The 20,473-nt window shown below is 47.4% G+C and overlaps 1 protein-coding gene across 1 annotated transcript in view; it reads left to right on the forward strand.

Annotated features, from left to right (window-relative positions):
- Positions 1-20,473, forward strand: part of ren (renin) — a 55,225-nt gene that overhangs the window by 32,655 nt on the left and 2,097 nt on the right. Inside the window, exons 7-8 of the mRNA XM_086011113.1 lie at positions 5,218-5,362; positions 18,796-18,894. Coding sequence (XP_085867239.1) covers positions 5,218-5,362; positions 18,796-18,894 — 244 coding nt within the window. The remainder of the gene's footprint in view (positions 1-5,217; positions 5,363-18,795; positions 18,895-20,473) is intronic.

Raw genomic sequence — 20,473 nt, forward strand, 5'->3', positions numbered from 1 at the left:
CGAATAGGCAGCGTTGGGTTAAAGTGAGCCAACACTTCCTTAGAGGTGATCAGTGCCTTGCTTTTTTGAAAAGCCCGCTTACAATCATCGCTCCACTTCCATGGTATTCCCATTTGCAAAAGAGTGTTCAGCGGGTGTAACACCGTGGATAAATTTGGAAGAAACTTGTGGTAATAGTTAACCAACCCAAGGAACGACCTCAACTGGGATACATTTTCCGGAGCAGGAGCTTTCACAACAGCTTCGATCTTGTCAGGTGACTTATGGAGCCCCTCCTGGTCAATGACGTGGCCGCAGTACGAGATTCGCTTTTGAAAGAACTCACATTTCTGGCGATTAACTCTGAGCCCAAATTCTTTCAATCTGGTGAGCACCTGCTCCAAATTCGCGAGGTGATCCTTATCATCATCTCCTGTAATCAGGATGTCGTCCAGGTAGCATTGTGTGCCTGGAATTCCCTGCAATACCTGCTCCATGGCCCTTTGCCAAATCGCTGGAGCCAATGCCACTCCAAAAACCAGTCTATTATACCGATATAAGCCCTTATGTGTGTTGATCGTGAGATACTGGCGTGACGCTTCATCAACTTCCATCTGTAGGTATGCCTGCGCCAGGTCTATCTTGGTGAAGTGTTTCCTGCCAGACAGCGAAGCGAAGATATCTTCAATCCGCGGAAGCGGATATTGCACCGTGTGAAGAACCGGATTAACAGTGATCTTGAAATCGCCACAGATGCGAACCTTCCCAGGTTCCCCCGGCTTGTTGCTCAACGAACGCTTCATGACAGGAACAATGGGTGTGGCCCATTCGCTCCAGTCCACCTTTGACAGTACTCCTGAACGTTCTAGCCCTTCCAGCTCTGCTTCCACAGCAGGTCGTATTGCATAAGGTACCGGTCTGGCTTTGAAAAATTTGGGGTTTGCATGTTCTTCAACCTTGATGTTTGCCGTAATTCCTTTCAGTGTTCCCAGTCCCTGTTGGAACACCTCCTTAGCATCGTCCAATATTTTGGACAGTCGTTTAGGTTTGACGTCGTCCTCTTTACAGGAATCTACAGTCAGTGCTTGTATGGAATGCCAGTCCACATTTATTCTCCGGATCCATTCCCGTCCCAGTAGTGGCGGACCTCCATCAGGTAACACATACAAGTCCATTTCCTGACTTTCTTTACCATTGTAGACCACATTTACTTTTATCTTTCCGATGGGGTATACTATTTGCCCCGTGTATGTTTTCAATATAATCTCCGTATCTCTCAGGGGAATGTGCGAGAATAACCTTTTGTAATCTTGCTTATTCATGACCGTCAATGCCGATCCAGTGTCCAATTCCATCTTCACTTGGACTCCTGCTATCCGAAGCATGACCCAGATAGTTTGGTGGTCTGCTGCGTTACCCACATTATGCATTTTTAGACAACCCAGTTCCTTACTGCTGGAGTCTGAATCCATCTTCTGTTCATCCGAACTGTTCTCTGTCACCTTGTGTACTTTTTTGTACTTCTCCTGCAGTGACTTTTTGCTGCTGGTCTTCTTTCCTGACCGGCATACTCTCGCTATGTGACCCAAGTTTGCCACATTGCCTGCATTCTTTATCTTTGAACCAGCAGTGGTTCTGGTCATGCGTTGTCCTTCCGCAACGATAGCACTTTACTGCGCCCAATGCCATTTCATTGGTGCTGAATTCCAATGGCCTTTGCTGTATCTCTGCAGCGCCTCATGCTGCTGCCTTGTGCGATGCTGCAATGCTGAAAGCTTTGTCCAGCGTAAGATCCTTTTCCTCTAGCAGGCGCTTCTGGGTACCTTCCCTTAGGAGCCCACACACAAACTTATCTCTCAGTGCGTCTGCTAGTCCTGTACCGAACTGACAGTACTTTGATAACTTGCGCAGTTCGGTTAAGAATTCAGCGTTGCTTTCTTCTTTAAGTTGAATTCTTTTGTAGAATTTAAATCGTTCCGCTATCAGCAGCGGCGTGGGGTTTAAATGCTCTTGCAGGATAGTAACAATATCCGCGAAACTCTTTCCTACCGGTTTATCTGGTGTTACAAGGTTCCTTAATAACCCATACGTCTTCGCACCCATCGAGTTTAATAGGGTTAGTGCTTCCTTATCCTCCGGTACCTCATTCGTTGTACAGTAAACTTCAATGCGTTCCACATAAGTGGCCCAATCTTCCACATCACTATCAAAAGCCGTGATGTTACCCATTTTTGGCATCCTTGTTGAGTTTCCTTTCCTTCGGATATGATTATTATTTTATTTTATTATTATTATTTTTTTCAAAATGGCGGCTTCCCGCGCTTGGCGGCTTTTCCCGCGCTTGGCGGCTTTTCCCGCGCTTGTCTTCTTCCCCTGCCGACTCAAAATGGCGATTACCGCGCTGTTGCCGTTCTCGCCTCCCTGCGGTCCTTTATTTTCCCCGACGCTGCTGCTCTTGTTCCCCGCCGCTCCCGCGGTCCTTGTGGACATAAACGCCTTTCTGGCTGCTGCGCGTCTCTGCCCCGATTGCAGTCCAGCCCCTGACACCGGCTGCGGTCGTGTTCTCCGCCCTTTTCGTCGTTTCCCTCCCCTTCTCTTACTGACAACTCGGCCGACTTCCCCCCCCCCCGTGCCGCTCGATCGGGCTTACCCGCCGCTGTCGTCGAAGGGATGTTAGACTTCGTGGCCAGAAACCAACCCGGGTTCCCGATGGCCTCCCGTGCTATGCAGTGCCCAGCAGGATGTTGAGGGTGGATGTCCTTGTTCGATGCCCGTCTCAGAGGCGAAGCTTCCTTTGATGCAACTGCCGCTAGGTAAGATCAGACTCGTCGCCACTGTTGAGTCTGTGTTTTCAAATGTAGTTATGCTGAATAACTGGACACAGACTACAGAAATAATTAAACAGGTCTTTAGTGGTTGAGGGTCAGGGCTGAACTGGGATACACTTTGCTCCATAGGGTTTATATACCGGTGTGGTCACCACCGGTACTACAATGTACAGGAGCCAACAAAAAGTAGTCCATCACCTTAAGGTATCCTCTTAAGGTGGTACAGGTTACATACACTACACTTGACACTGCCACGCATTCAATTCATTGAATCAATGGGCAACACTCAGTAGGGTAAGGGCTGATGAGGGTCATTCCTTGCTCCAGGGGTGGTGTTGTTTCAGCCTGTTACAATAAGCACAGCCAAAAGATGTATTATTGCCTTTGACTAGCAAGAGCACAGGGAGATTTACTAGTGCCTGTGTTTATTTAGTTGGATAGAATTTATCTATGGCAGTGATAAAGCTACTCCTGCTATCTGATTATGTGTTTGTTTCAGCCCCGCAGTTCTGCGCGCGAACTGATTGCGAAGCTAATCCTGTAGCCTCCGAGATTTCCACCCACAAGGGTTGGAGGGTGGGCAGGTCAAAAGTTTGTGCAGGGGAGTGTCCTTGTGGTCACAACTCCACTAGCGTTCATTCATCTGTTAGGGCGAGGGTGTGGGGGAATGTCCTTAGCTTGTACAGGGTGAAGATCATGAGGGATAGTCTTGGGATCTTCTCCCAGGGTTGGGAGATGTGAGGATGGATGAATATTCTGCAGTTTTGCCTGATTGCCTTTGAGGATTAGGAAGTATTCATGTGGAAATTCCGCTCAGGAGATCAAACGGGTGGGATAGATTCCATGATAGGGTAAGATAGTGCATGGATTGTGGAAGGCTGGGCTTTTTTGTTTATTCATTCACGGGATGTAGACATTGCCCATCCTTAATTACCCTCGAGAAGGTGGTGGTGAGCCGCCTTCTTGAATACAACTGAGTGGCTCGCTGGGCCATTTCAGAGGGCAGTTAAGAGTCAACCACATTGCTGTGGGTCTGGAGTCCCATATAGGCCAGACCGGGTAAGGGCGGCAGATTTCCTTCCCTGAAGGACATTAGTGAACCAGATGGATGTTTACGACACCATTTTCACGGTCACCATTACTGATACTAGCTTTTTATTCCAGATTTATTTAATTGAATTTAAATTCCCAGCTGCCGTGGTGGGATTATGAATTCATGTCTCACGAATCGTTAGTTCAGGCCCCTGGATTACTCGTCCAGTCACATAACCACTATGCTACTGTGCCCCCTGAAATTGGCCTTCCCAATTTTATCACATTCTTATGTCGCTGGGCGGGCTGACTGACTCTTTCCACAACCAACCGTTCACACACATTTACTTAGCAGCGGGAGTCACAGGATAGCAAGTTGAAAGAGGAAACCCGATTGATTTCTCCTCCCCAGCCTAGCCAAGGGTGTTGAGGGCGATTATTGTGCTCCAGTTGCTATCCCGGCTGAGATCAGCAAACAAAGCATGGACCATTTGAACGTGGACGCTCCTCAGCCTTGATGGCCCCTTTCTTTCCTCTGTTATTAATAATTATACAGACATCGCAGTGAAGAAAAATAAAGACTTGCCTTCATATCGTGCCTTTCACGACCTCAGGATGTCCCAAAGTGCTTTAAAGCCAGTGAAGTGCTTTTGGAGTGTGGTCACTGTTGTAATGTAGGAAACACGGCAGCCAATTTGCGCACAGCAAGCTCCCACAAACAGCAATGTGATAATGACCAGATAATCTGTTTTAGTGATGTTGATTGAGGGATAAATATTGGCCCCAGGACACCGGGGATAACTCCCCTGCTCTTCTTCAAAATAGCACAATGGGATCTTTTATATCCACCTGAGAGAGCAGATGGGGCCTCGGTTTAAACGTCTCATCCAATAGTCCTCCGACAGTGCAGTGCTCCCTGGGTACTGCACTGGGAGTGTCAGCCTAGATTTCTGTGCATAAGTGGGACTTGAACCCACAACCTCCTGACCCAGAAGTGAGAGTACGACCAACTGAGCCACAGAAATTCCTTCACTGTACAGACCTACACACAGAGGTGTATCGTGGCTGACGTAAGAAAACTACTAGGCACTTGGTCTAAGCGTTAAACAAAGCTTTAATCAACTGTTTTACAACATGGAGGTCTAGTTGTGTCCTTCACTAGTTCCTGTTAAGAATGTCCTGCGCAAGCTGGGCCCGTGCCCGAGTATTTATACTCTCCCTGGACAGCACCACCCGCAGGCCGCTCAGTATTATTTCATAAGTCTTTCTTTCATGAATGACTGATTCATGTCAGTGGCCATCTCCCCCCACCCCCCTTTTGAGGGGAAGAAAAGTTTCCTTGCATTAATTCTTGTTCTTTTTCTCTGTCCTCCTTCAGAATATCCGTAAGTGGGGAGTTACTGTTCTGTAGTAAAGGATGTGCCACCATTGTCGATACCGGCTCCTCCTACATCAGCGGACCAGCTGCAGCGGTTTCCTCGATCATGAAAGCTATAGGAGCCACGGCCCTGGCAGAGGGAGAGGTAAGGGTCGCAGTCGACATCAGTACTCTGTGGGCAGCACTCTCGCCTCTGAGTCAGAAGGTCAGGGGTTCACAGTCCCACTCCGGCGAAACTACAACAAAAAAATCTCGGCTGACACTCCAGTGCAGTACTGAGGGAGCGCTGCACTGCCGGCGGCACCAGCTTTCAGATGAGACGTTAAACCGAGGCCCCGACTGCCCTTTCAAGTGGATGTAAAAGATCCCACGGGACTACCTGGAGCTCCTGTGCAGGCTGCTTGCTGGTATCTGAATGGAAAAGCCGCGCATGTGCGGAGGTTTGAATGGGCTGCACAGCCCCTTAAGTGGGCTGCGCACCCAAAAAAAAATTACAGGGGACTTTGCATGGGACTATTTCGATGAATAGCAGGTGGAGTTCTCCCCGGTGTCCTGGCCAATATTTATCCCTCAACCAACACCACTGGAAAAAAACAGATTATCTGGTCATTGCTGTTTGTGGGAGCTTGCTGTGCGCAAATTGGCTGCCGCGTTTGCTACAGTGACTACGCTTCAAAAGAATTTTGTTGGCAGTAAAGTGCTTTAGGACACCGTTATAAATGCAAGTTCTTTCTTTCTGTGTCCAATTCAGGCCATAAACAAAGCAAGCCGTGTAAAACAGTGAATGACATGCATTGTTTCAAGCTGTGGGGTACATGGTCTAATCCATCTCTCCTGTCACCCTCTTCCCCCCCCGAAGACAAGAACATGCCCTTAGTCTCCACACATACAGACGCACCACCGTGAATGTGACTCCTCTGTCCGCACAAGCCGGGTGCTGGGGCTTCAGTTTCCACCCAAGGGTAGTGGTAGGGTTGGAGCAGATGTTGCGGTCTTTGAGTGATGGAGCCCAGTAACATCAGGACACAAAAGCCAGGTTTTCAAAATAGAAGCCCGTTTTTTTGCTTCCGCTTATAGGGGCCAATGTTTCCTTGTAGGTGGGCATTGGACGGGAGGTGGGCGTGGAGATTGGGACTCCCACCTGATGTCCATTTTCATGGTTGAGCCTCATCTTAATTTGATGGGGTTGCGGCGGCGGGGGGGGGGTGGATTCCATCGCGGGTTTGCAGGCAGCTCGGGGATCATAGAAACATAGAAGATAGGAGCAGGAGTAGGCCATTCGGCCCCTCGAGCCTGCTCCACCATTTAATGAGATCATGGCTGATCATCCAAATTCAGTACCCTGTCCCTGCCTTCTCCCCATATCTCTTGATCCCTTTAGCCTTAAGAAATATATCTAACTCCTTCTTGAATATATTTAATGAATTGGCCTCAACTGTTTTCTGTGGTAGAGAATTCCACAGGTTCACCACTCTCTGGGTGAAGAAATTCCTCCTCATCTCTGTCCTAAATGGCTTACTCCTTATCCTTAGACTGTGACCCCTGGTTCTGGACTCCTCCGCCATCGGGAACAGCCTTCCTGCATCTAGTCTGTCTAGTCCTGTTAGAATTTTATAAGTTTCAATGAGATCCCCTCTCATTCTTCTAAACTCCAGCGAATATAAGCCCAATCGACCCAATCTCTCCTCATACGTCATTCCTGCCATCTCAGGTATCAGTCTGGTGAATCTTCGCGTGGATCGGGGCGGGGTAGGGAGTTGAGAAATCCGAGGGCTACTCTTGTGGTGCCAAGGCAGCAGGGGGATAGGCTAAAGGGGAAGGGTGGGGGGGAGGGTAGGGGGTGCAGGTGTTAACAGGGAGGCGTTGAGGGACCGGCAGCTGATTTATGTGGGGCTGGGAGGGGGCGCGGAGGGGTCCCCAGCCGTCCTTTTAAGGACAACTGGTTAGGCTACGTATGGCGTCACCAGGCGGGGCTTAAGTATCACGTGCTCTGCCCAACGGAAGCCCAAAATTGCATCGGGGTGCTCTCTACATCCCAGGACCCCCTTCTAAGTAGGCTCCCACCTGTTTTTGGGTGGGACGCCGCTGGCCTATTATCTCGGCCCACTCCTAAACCCCGGCAGGCTGGATCCCGGCAGGAACAGGACGTTAATTGGCGATTCTCATCGTGCTCCCGCCTGGTTCCTCGCTGGCGGTGGGGGATGAAAACAGGCCCCCCTAGCATCTGAGTGGCGCAGTGGATAAACCCACTGGGTTATTGAGGGGCAGGGAGGAGTATAGAACCATTGCCCGACAACCTCCTTTCGTGGGCTATCTGAAATGAAGGGTGCTGCATCAAGTAAAGGTTCATTTCGAGGGTCTTGCTTTCTCATGATACCACAGAGGAGATAAACTTTAAACTTTCAGTGCTAATGAAGAAATAGAAGAAAAAAATTGCATTTATACAGCGCCTTACCACATCTCTCCGAAATGTCCACAAGAGCTTTAGATGCAACAAATTGCTTCAAAGCCGTTTTCAAATCCCTCCATGGTCTCGCCCCTCTCCCTACCTCTGTAACATCCTCCAGCCCTACAACCCCTCCGAGATCTCTGCGCTCCTCCAAATCTGGCCTCTTGCGTATCCCCGATTTTAATCGCTCCACCATTGGTAGCCGTGCCTTCAACTGCCTGGGCCCTGAGCTCTGGAATTCCCTCCCTAAACCTCTCCGCCTCTCTCTCTCCTCCTTTAAGCCGCTCCTTAAAACCGACCTCTTTGACCAAGTTTTTGGTCATCTGACCTAGTATCTCCTTCTGTGGCTCGGTGTCAAATTTTGTTTGATAATCGCTCCTGTGAAGCGCCTTGGGACGTTTTACTACATTAAAGGCGCTATATAAATGCAAGGTGTTGTTGTTGAAGTACGGATGCAGTTAGTTAGCTGAATGCAGCAGTCATTTCCATGCAGCGGATTCCCACCAACGGCAACGAGTTAAATGATCAGTTCTTGCTCGTGCTGGTGGGAGGAGGAAAGTTGTCTTCAACACAGGGAGGAGAAGTCCCTGCTCTTCTACAAGAAGTGCCATGGGATCTTCAACAGCCTACCTGAGCCACCATATCAGTGCCATTCTTTGGATGAGTTTAGCATCTGGTTTGACGGACAGTGCCTTCGACAGTGCAGCGCCCTCCCCCCACCCTCTACACTGTACTGCACTGAAGTGCCGGCCAAAATGATGTGCTCAAATGGGTCTTGAACCCACAACGTCCTGACCTGGGGGGGGGGGAGGGGGGGGGGGCTGCAAGACTGCCTCCAATTGAGCCAAGTGACACATCTGCTTCCACTGGCTCAAGAGAAAACCCAGCCATTTGGTGTCAATCTACACCCTACACAGCCCTGGTACCGCCAGCACTCCACCAAGCGAATCTGCAAATGAGTAGTAATCAGACTAAGCTGATCCAACAAACGTAACCAGATTGCAACGAGTCCCCATTGGCTCTCTATCCCTCAGTGTATCAACTTGAAGATCCTTGTCCTCACTTTCAAAACTCTCCAAGGCCATGCCCCTCCTTTACAAAATCTAGGCTGACATTCCAGTGCAGTACTGAGGGAGTGCTGCACTGTCGGAGGTGCCGTCTTTCAGGTGAGATGTTAAAACAAGGCCCCGTCTGCTCTCTCAGGTGGGCGTAAAAGATCCTATAGCATTATTTCAAAGGGGAGCAGGGGAGTTATCCCCGGTGTCCTGGCCAATATTATCCCTCAACCAACATCAGTGAAATAGTTCATCTTGTCATTATCACATTACTGTTTGTGGGAGCTTGCTGTGCACAAATTGGCGGCTGCGTTTCCTACATTACAACAGTGACTACGCTTCAAAAAGTACTTCGTTGGTTGTAAAGCGCTTGAGGTCGTGAAAGGCGCTATAGAAATGCAAGTTCTTTCTTTCTGTTTTGTCTGCAATCTTCTCCAACCCAATGTCCCAGCTCAGTCTTCTGGCTCTGGCCCACTCTGCACCCCTCCCCCTCCCCCTCCCCGCGCCTGGTGCCGCAGCCTGCAGACACCACGCCCTGTGTGCTGTGGAATTCTTTTCCTAACCTACCTCTCCCCACCTTCGAGGGTTCTGCTGCAGACCCATTTCTGACTGCGCTTTTAGTCGTGTCCGTGTCCGTTTTCTCCCACTTGCTTCCTGGGTTTCCCAACCCCCCACCCCTCCTTCGTGCAGTACAGAATCTGAGATTGTTCTCCTCAGGGCAGGGTTATGGGGAGATTTAATAGAGGTGTTCACAATTATGAGATGTTTTGATAGTGCAAACAGATTCTCCTTATTTACTCTGACAGGAGGGGCGGTAACCAGAGGACGCAGATTTAAGATAATTGGCAAAAGAACCAGAAAGGAGATGAGAAGAATTTAATTATGGAACGAGTTGTTGTGCTCTGGAATTTTTTTTTTTCAAAAATATATACTTTATTCATAAAAATCTTTGTTCATGTACATGACAATACAATCCACACCTGGTACAATACAACTTAACTTCAGTACATGGCACTCAATTTACAAAATTACATTACATTTATCATTACATATATCAAAGCTTGTTGCAATACATTACAATACACTCCACAAATCATATTACAGATGAAAGCAGTACATGGTCCTCTCATTACACAAACAGGTGCATTTTCATTACATATTTTATAAGTCATACAGCTCGAGGTGGCCAAGATACATTCTAACACTTGTCAAAATACATTACATTACAATCCACCAATCGTATTACATATGGCACAATACACATGAATGCAGTACATGGTACTCTATTGCATCCACAGATTACAAGTGCTTTACAATTAACACACTTGTACATCATACGGCCCGAGGGGGGTTTTCTACTGGTTTCAGCCCCTTGGTGTGCACTGGCGGGAGGGCCTTAAACTGTGGCCCTTCCCCATCGTGTCTTTGCGGCGGCGGCACCAACCTTTAGTGCGTCCCTCAGCACGTACTCCTGGACCTTAGAATGTGCCAGTCTGCAACACACGGGTTGTGCTTTGGAATGCACTGCCTGGAAGGAAACACTTGCAGGGCTATGGGGAAAGAGCAAGGGGAGTGATACTAATGGGATAGCTCTTTCAAAGAGCCGGCACAGGCACGGTGGGCCGAATGGCCTCCTGCTGTGCTACATGTGTCCATGATTCACATCACCAAAAGGCAACAGGGACCCCCCCTCTGAGGAACATATTCACAGTGGAACCATCTACTGTGAGAAAAAAAATTGTACTGCACACAGATCAGTTGCTTGCTAATTAGATAAGAATTTTCATGGCAGTGTTATCATGGACTGCAGGACACGTTGTCATTGTCAGCTCAGAGATATTCCGACAATGAGTCATTGTGTTTGGCAAGTAATCACCAGAATTACAACATTGTTATTAAATGAATACATCACCAAGCCCTGACCTACTGTAACTACATCCTCAGGTATTCAGTCAAAATAAAATCACAGTTTGTTAACTTTATTAAAACTTATTCAGAAGTGTCCTTAAATAGAATTCCTCTTGCCTAATAACAGTTGTCTCGCTGCTCGGAGACTTGAGCACAAAAATCTAGGCTGACGCTCCAGTACTGAGGGAGTGCTGCACTGTCAGAGGTGCCGTCTTTTAGATAAGACGTTAAACCGAGGCCCTTTCGGCTCTCTCAGTTAGACATAAAAGATCCCACTGCACTATTCTGAAGAAGAGCAGGGGAGTTCCCCTGGCCTTCTGGCCCTCAAACAACAACATTAAACCTGATTATCTGGTCATTTATGATATTGCTGTTTGTGGGACCTTACTGTGTGCGAATAGGCTGCCGCATTTCCCTACGTTAGAGCAGCAACTACACTTCAAAAGGTGCTTAATTGGCTGTGAAGTGCTTTGGGACATCCTGAGGCTGTGAAAGGTGCCAAATCTCTATAGCAGTGTTGTCCAAGAGAAATTGCTAACTAGCCACAGTTGTGACTACGGTGACAATATTTTAGCCACATGCTAGAAAACGCCTTATAGACAATACAGCTAAATGTTCTTCACATGTGTACGTTTACTCAACAAACATCGACCATGATCAAAAAACACTTTGCTTTTCATCTTCCCATTTTACCAACACATGCACAAATGTGTTAAAGTTCACATGCATACACCGTGCGAATGTGAGTATTGAGATTGACGTAAGAAAACTACGAGGCACTTGGTCTGAGTATTAAACAAGGCTTTAATCAACTGTTTTTCAACATGGAGATCTAGTTGTGTCCTTCACTAGTTCCTGTTAAAGAATGTCCTGAGCAAGCTGGGCCCGTGCCCGAGTATTTATACTCTCCCTGGATAGCGCCACCAGCAGGCCACCCAGTATTACTTCATAAGTCATTTCCACATGAATGGCAAGATTCATGTCAGAGATCACATGCCCAATGACTGTGTCTATGACTCATTTTTTATATTTGCTGATCAGAAATGCAATTCTCCATATCCCGATTCCCAATTAGCCACACATCAGCCAACACTGTTTTATATGTTGCAGAAAGTTAAGATACGTAAACGTATTTCACTTATTGCAATTGGGAATTAAGTCGTTACATTGCTACAATCACGAATGCGAACAGTTCCATTTTGGTAGTTTTGGTACAGTAACCGCGGAGACTGAGCAATAATATCTGCCGTGCAAGCAAATTCTGAGCTCTCCCGAATACTGTCCCCGCACATCGGAGTCTTTTTCCGGTCATCCCTCTTTCAAAACTGTGCTGTGTTCACACTCTCTGTTTCACAAATCTGCCCATTGTGACCTCCGCCTTATCAGTTGATTCAATGTCATCGGAGGAATGCAACCAGCCAGGGCCGAGTAGTGTAGATTGTTAATGTGATCCCCTGTTTCTAGGAGCAAGCCGGGGCCAAGTCAGCGCCGGTTTGATGGTTACAAGTGGTGCAATTTAAAGAAAACCGGCTGTTCAGAGAACTCAGCATTTAATTCCTGAAATAACAACAGAAAATGCTGGAAAAACTCAGCAGGCCAGGCAACATCCGTGGAGAGAGAAATAGAGTCAACGTTTCAGGTCGAAACCCTTCGTCAGGACGTTTGCGAGCGCTAGGTTGTCTACCAGTTTTTGTTTGGCCGCCACCTTTCGTGGCGACGGGTGTCCAGCACACAGGCGGCGAAGAGCCGACGAAAATGGCTGGCCCCCATTCTGACCGGGGGAAGCTCTCCTGCTCTTGTAAGAAAAAAAGACTTGCATTTCTATAGCGCCTTTCACGACCTCAGAACGTCCCAAAGCGCTTTACAGCCAATGAAGTACTTTTGAAGAGTAGTCACTGTTGTAATGTAGGTGTTGTACTGTGACAGTTCAGCTCACATTTATCGGTACAGTCTTGCTGCTGCCACCATTTAGTTTGGCATTAAACTGGGAGACAGTTTCCTGTCTTTTTTTATTTGTAGTGAAATCGTAAACACTGGTGGTACACAGAGCACATGTAGCATTTAGCTACAAATAATGAAATGTTCCCTCTGCACCGTCCCATCAAACACTCCCAGGGCAGGTACAGCACGGGTTAGATACAGAGTGAAGCTCCCTCTACACGGTTCCATTAATGAGGGCACTTTACTCTGTATCTAACCCGTGCTGTACCTGACCTGGCAGTGTTTGATGGGACAGTGTAGAGGGAGCTTCACTCTGTATCCAACCTGTGCTGTACCTGACCTGGGAGTGTTTGATGGGACAGTGTAGAGGGAGCTTTACTCTGTATCTAACCCGTGCTGTACCTGCCCTGGGAGTGTTTGATGGGACAGTGTAGAGGGAGCTTTACTCTGTATCTAACCTGTGCTGCACCTGCCCTGGCAGTGTTTGATGGGACAGTGTAGAGGTAGCTTTACTCTGTATCCAACCTGTGCTGTACCTGCCCTGGGAGTGTTTGATGGGACAGTGTAGAGGGAGCTTTACTCTGTATCTAACCCGTGCTGTACCTGCCCTGGCAGTGTTTGATGGGACAGTGTAGAGGGAGCTTTACTCTGTATCTAACCTGTGCTGCACCTGCCCTGGGAGTGTTTGATGGGGACAGTGTAGAGGGAGCTTTACTCTGTATCTAACCCGTGCTGTACCTGCCCTGGCAGTGTTTGGTGCTAGCAGAGAGCGCACATGAGATCTTTTGTTGGAGTGTGCAAACAGCTTCAAAACAAGAACTCTGCATGTGCATACGTGAGTGTGCACTGTGCATATTCAGTGGTTTGCACATATACAATTCTTAAAAAAATAATCAACATAAATTTCCTCTAAACCTCTTGCATCAAAGCAGAAACATCAGGCTGGTAAGTCTGAGTTCAAACCACCATTCTACTGGCGTGTATGTGGTGGGGTTAGGGGTTAGTAGGAGGCCTATTTTATAGGCTGGATGCGGTCATGTATCTTGGCCACTACTTTCACCCTCCTGCATGTATGACCAAATGCATAATAAACTGGGCTGTTTACCAAACAGAAAGTTTTGGACTCTGAATATACGTGACTGTCTTTGAAAGTGACTTTCTCCTATAAATTGAATATTGATTGAGCCATCTCATTGAAACATAGAAGATTCTGAGTGGAATTGGCAGGGTAGATGCTGAGAGGTTGTTTCCCCTGGCAGGAGAGTCTAGAACGAGGGGGCACAGTCTCAGGATAAGGGGTCGGCCGTTTAGGACTGAGATAAGGAGAAATTTCTTCACTCTGATGGTGGTGAATCTTTGGAATTCTCTACCCCAGAGGGCTGTGAATGCTCAGCCGTTGAGTATATTCAAGGCTGCGAGCGATAGATTTCTGGATTTTAAGGGAATCAGGGGATATGGGGATCGGGCAGGAAGGTGGAGTTGAGGTCAAAGATCTTATTGAATGGCAGAACAGACTCGAGGGGCTGTCTGGTCTACTCCTGCTTCTATTTCTGATGTCCATATGGCCATTGCTGGATTGCCTTTTGAAGGGTGGAGAAAAACTTCTCCGAGCTTCCTCCTCTTAGAAGTTTTACTTGTGACTTGCGTTGCCAACCATCCAGGATGGTTCCGGAGTCTCTCCAGGAATTAAAGATTAATCTCCAGGACACTGCGGAAGGGGCCGCGCACTCCAAACAAAAAATCAAAGGGAACATTGTTTGTGACTACTGTAGATGGCTAATTAAGTCGGGCAAGTACAATTGTAAAATCTATGGGAGGAACAAGTTTCAGGTTCAATTGGACCTATTCTGTTTGGGCTGGATTTTCATTGAGGAGTTGGGTAGGAGGCAGGACTACAACTTTCGGGGTTGTAGTCCCGCCTCCATCGAGTTCTAGCCAATCCACGCGATTTTGATTTGATTGACCTTGTTGAGCCCGCCCAGCGGGCTCAGCAGGCCAATTAAGGGCCACCCGGCAACAGGTGACGTCACAGACTGAAATTTCATCTGTCAAGACCTTTTGACAGATGAAATATCAGCGTTTCACAGCTGTTTGAAGCTGTCAAACACTGACAATCTGTACTCTAAGTTAATTCCTTCCTCTCAGGATGATTTAGAGATCTCCCCGGAACAGAAAGCTGAATGCTGCAATTTTTGACATCGCAGCCATTCTGCTTTCTGTGCCGGTGAGATAAGGGACTCGCAAGACCTGAAGGAAGGAAGGCTGTAAAGGTATGTAAAACTTATTTAAACACTTTACACACATCAAACACACTTACCTTTGCACTCATGCACCCATCACTCACCTGAACACCAGACATCTCGAACCCTCCAAGCTCTTCATCCCGACGGTCCGCCTCCTTTAACTTGGCGTGGTTTGGAGCCGTTGGGAATCCCACACTTCAACATTAAAAATAGGGATTAGGCTAAAAACTGCCTGTTAACTACCTGTTAACAGGCAGTTAATTGGCACTAATCCCCTTCCCGCCTCGGGGAGTCGGGTCCCAGTGCGGGTCGAGTACCCGCCTCCTTTGAAACTGGCATGGAGGCGGGTTGGGTGCAGGATGGGTTCGTGCCCCCCCCGATTTCGGGATCTTAATCCCCCACACGCCTCCAATCCCGCCTCCACGGGCCAATAAAAATCCTGCCCAAAGAGTCTGGCTACAGAGAATCTTTAAACCCAGCCACATTATATTAATTCTGGCTATTCTTCCATAAGGTTTTGGAAAAGGCGATTGCGGCCTCTCTTTCGAGGTGTCAATTGATTTTTTTAAATTTTCCCCAGAGAATTGGGGATTGGGGGTAATATTCTGGCATGGATAGAGGATTGGCTATCTAACAGAAGACAGAGAGTTGGGATAAATGGTTCATTCTCAGACTAGCAATCAGTAACTAATGGTGTTCCGCAGGGGTCAGTGCTGGGTCCCCAACTCTTTACAATCTATATTAATGATTTGGAGGAGGGGACCGAGTGTAACATATCAAAGTTTGCAGATGATACTAAGATGGGAGGGAAAGTAGTGAGTGAGGAGGACATAAAAAACCTGCAAGGGGACATAGACAGGCTAAGTAAGTGGGCAGAGATTTGGCAGATGGAATACAATACTGGAAAGTGTGAGGTTATGCACTTTGGCAGGAAAAATCGTAGAGCAAGTTATTATCTTAATGGCAAGAAACTGGAAAGTACTGAAGTACAAAGGGATCTGGGGGTCCTGGTGCACGAAACTCAAAAGGTTAGTATGCAGGTGCAGCAAGTGATTAAGAAGGCCAATGGAATGTTGGCTTTCATTGCTAGGGGGATAGAATATAAAAATAGGGAGGTATTGCTTCAGTTGTACAAGGTATTGGTGAGACCGCACCTGGAATACTGCGTACAGTTTTGGTGTCCATACTTAAGAAAGGACATACTTGCTCTCGAGTCAGTACAAAGAAGGTTCACTCGGTTAATCCCGGGGATGAGGGGATGGACATATGAGGAGAGGTTGAGTAGATTGGGACTTTACTCATTGGAGTTCAGAAGAATGAGAGGCGATCTTATTGAAACATATAAGATTGTGAAGGGGTTGGATCGGGTGGATGCGGGGAAGATGTTCCCGATGATGGGTGAAACTAGAACTAGGGGGCGGGCAGGAATTTGGACATGAGTCTAGGTTCGGATCGGTCATGGCCCTGTGGGTAGCGGAGCGGGCCCAGGGGCCGTGTAGCCTGATCCTGCTCCTATTTCGTGTGTCTAATTCTGTTAGATTCAGGAGATGGTTCTGTGATAGTGGATTGGCGGTTAGGATCAGATCAGCCATGATCTTATTGAATGGCGGAGCAGGCTCGAGGGGCCGATTGGCCTACTCCTGCTCCTATTTCTTATGTTCTTATGTTCTTATGAAGCTGTACTTCTGTTGTGCCCTTCCCACATCACTGCGTCATCCAAAGTCCATCACCATAGTTACCGCCGGGAATCAAAGTAGTTTGAAGCAAAAAGCCTGGTTAACTCAACTGTAATCGGAGCTTCTCCTAAAATAATCTAAGAGGCCATGTGATTATTTCCCAGAGCAGGAACATATTTATTGGTCATCAAGGTCTTGCTAAAAAGAGAATTTGCACATTGGAACTCCTTGCTCTCCTGGTGTCACATCACACTATTTGCAATGCAGAGCGTATTTTAAGAGCAGGGAAGGTGCAAGAGGTTATCAAGAGCTATTGCTGCGCTCCCCCAATGGCTCAGCTGGTTAAGTCATACACTGAGCCATAAGAACCAAGGAAAGTCCCACGTTCGATCCCTGACCTATGTCGCCCCTTAAATACGTCTAAGCTACTCGCTACCACACGGAGTGATTCAGGCGAATAGCACAGATGCATTTACAGGGGAAGCTAGGTAAGTGCATGAGGGAGAAAGGATTAGAAGGATATGCTGATGGGGCAAGGTGAAGTAGGGTGGGAGGAGTCATGTGGAGCATAAACACTGGCATAGACCAGTTGGGCCGAATGGCCTGTTTCTGTGCTGTAAATACTATCTAATTCTGTCTACTATTCGCCTCAATTATTCCCATGTGCTAGTGAGTTTCACATTCGCACCACTTTCTGAGTAAAGAGAAAAATATAATCTAACTTGCAGTAGACCTCATTACTGTGAGAATGTGGAAGACACCATTCTAATGGCTCCGAAGCAAACTAGCTAACAACAACTTGTATTTATATAGCGCCTTTAACGTAGTAAAACGTCCCAAGGCGCTGCACAGGGGTGGTGTAAGACAAAGTTATACAAAAGCACAATACTGCAGATGCTGGATATCTGAAATAAAAAGAGAAAATGCTAGAAGTACACGGGGTGGGGTGGGGCGGGGGCGGAGAAGAACAAAAGGGAAGGTCTGTGATCGGGTGGCTGGCAGGAGAGATTAAATGAAATGACCTTTTAAATCTATTTCCTCCCCCCTTTCCCTGCTGTTGTACTTGCTTAAAACCTGCCACCTCTTTGACTTCTTCCAGTTCTGACGAAAGGTCATCGACCTGAAAGTCGTTTCAGTCTTAAAACAATGAGCTACGAAGACAGACTTGCATTTATATAGCGCCTTTCATGACCACCGGATGTCCCAAAGTGCTTTACAGCCAATGAAGTACTTTTTGAAGTGTAGTCACTGTTGTAATGTAGGAAATGTGGCAGCCAATTTGTGCACAGCAAGCTCCCACAAACAGCAATGTGATAATGAACAGATAATCTGTTTCAGTGATGTTGATTGAGGGATAAATATTGAGCAGGACACCCGGGATGACTCCGCTGCTCTTCTTCGAAATAGTGCCGTGGGATCTTTTGCATCCACCTGAGAGAGAGCAGACTGGGCCTCGGTTGAACGCCTCATCCGAAAGAGGGCACCTCCGACAGTGCAGCACTGGAGTGGAGTGGAGCGTCAGCCTAGATTTGTTGTAGCTCAAAGTCCCTGGAGTGTGACTTGAACCCACAACCTTCTGACTCAGCAGGCGAGGGTGCTGCTCACTGAGCCACAGCAGAGGGAGCTAACTCTGTATTTATTGTAAAAGCAGCAACAACATTGTGTCCTTCACAGTATGAAGGGAATGATCTTGTAAAATTATCCTTGTGTTGAACCAGAAGAGATCTAGGAGGCCTGATTATAAAACAAGGGAATCGTCAACAACAACAACAACTTGTATTTATATAGCGCCTTTAACGTAGTAAAATGTCACAAGGCGTTTCACAGGAGTATTTTAAGACAAAAAATTTGACACCGATCCACATAAGGATAAATTAGGGCAGGTGACCAAAAGCTTGGTTAAAGAGGTAGGTTTTAAGGAGCGTCTTAAAGGAGGAAGGAGAGGTAGCGAGGCGGAGAGGTTTAGGGAGGGAATTCCAGAGCTTAGGGCCCAGGCAACAGAAGGCACGGCCACCACTTGAAGAATAACTGCTTAATCAGAATTAACAGTTGTTAATTTGTGGAACAGGCTTCCACCCACTGTAGTAAAATGGAGATTAAGGTGCAGCATTCAAAATGGAGGTATACCGATTTCTTAATCGATGGAGCGTAGAGGGAGCCAGAGTTGGTGTCAATGCAGGAGGAAGATGAAATTGGTCTAGATAGGTCTTGTACACTGACCTAAATAATTGGGAAAATTGGATGTGCTGAATGTCTTTTTCTTAATCCTAACTTCTCATCTTGCCCCCTTATCTTTTCACATGCAGTACATCGTGAACTGTGACAAAATTCATCTCTTGCCTCACATTTCTTTCAACCTGGGAGGAAAGGACTACCTATTAAAGGGTGCAGACTACATTATGAGGGTGAGCTGTAATTATTGTGCGGGGGAAGAGGGAGAGACTTCATGTGTTTGTGTGTTCTGATCATTTTAATGATGCTGATGGTGGGGTGGGGAGGGAAGGGAGAGTGGTCCTGTGTACGTGCTCTATGGATGCTGGGGTCCTGTATTGTGTCCATACGAACACATGAATAATGACGGACAGGTAAAGACCCTCAGGTTCATGTAGCCTGTCCCACTCAATTGTGATACCTTGTACACACCCTCCACCCCGCCCAAAACCATGCAATAGAAACATAGAAGATAGGAGCAGGAGTAGGCCATTTGGCCCTTCGAGCCTGCTCTGCCATTCAATGAGATCATGGCTGATCATCCAAATTCAGTACCCTGTCCCTGCCTTTTCCCCATATCCCTTGATCCCTTCAGCCTTAAGAAACATATCCAACTCTTTCTTGAATATATTTAATGAACTGGCCTCCACCGCCCTCTGTGGCAGAGAATTCCACAGGTTCACCACTCTCTGGGTGAAGAAATTCCTCCTCATTTCAGTCCTAAATGGCTTACCCCTTATCCTTAGACTATGACCCCTGGTTCTGGACTCCCCGGCCATCAGAAACATCCTTCCTGCATCTAGTCTGTCCAGACCTGACAGAATTTTATAGGTTTCGATGAGATCCCCTCTCAATCTTCTAAACTCCAGTGAGTATAAGCCCAATCGACACAATCTCTCCTCATACGTCATTCCTGCCATCCCAGGTATCAGCCTGGTGAATCTTCGCTGCACTCCCTCCATGGCAAGAACGTCCTTCCTCAGGTATGGTGACCAAAACTGCACACAATACTCAAGGTGCGGTCTCACCAAGGCCCTGTACAACTGTAGCAAGACACCCTTGTTCCTGTACTCGAACCCTCTTGCTACGAAGGCCAACATACCATTTGCCTTCTTAACCACCTGCTGCACCTGCATGCTTACCTTCAGCGACTGGTGCACAAGGACACCCAGGTCTCTTTGCACTTCCCCTTCTCCCAATCTATTGCCATTCAAATAATAATCTGCCTTCCTGTTTTTGCCACCAAAGTGGATAACCTCACATTTATCCACATTATAGTGCATTTGCCATGTTTCTGCCCAATCACCCAACCTGTCCAAATCGTACTGGAGTTTCCCGACATCCTCCTCGCAGCTTACCCTCCCACCCAGCTTTGTGTCGTGGGAGAGGCGAGAAACCAGATTAAAAAACCCAGGCCAATTCGGGGAGCAAAGCAATCTGGAAAATTCCTCTCCGGCCCATCTAGGTGATCAAAACTAGTCCAGGAGGTCACTCTGGCCCCGAACTCCCTGCACTTCCTACCTCGTGTAAGTGGTGATCTCCGCCCCAGCCAGAAATAGGTCCAGATCTCGCTTGAAAGAATTCAACGAATCAGCGTCCACTGTTCCAGAGGTTCACTATTCTCTGGGAAAAGAACCACCTCCTGACCAGTTGGAGTTGGATATATTTCTTAAGGCTAAAGGGATCAAGGGGTATGGGGAGAAAGCAGGGACCGGGTACTGAACTTGGATGATCAGCCATGATCTCATTGAATGGCGCAGCAGGCTCGAGGGG

This window comes from Somniosus microcephalus, chromosome 18 (genome assembly GCF_052327205.1).
Source record: "Somniosus microcephalus isolate GS21.2 chromosome 18, FLI_Smic_1.0, whole genome shotgun sequence".
Taxonomy (NCBI): domain Eukaryota; kingdom Metazoa; phylum Chordata; class Chondrichthyes; order Squaliformes; family Somniosidae; genus Somniosus; species Somniosus microcephalus.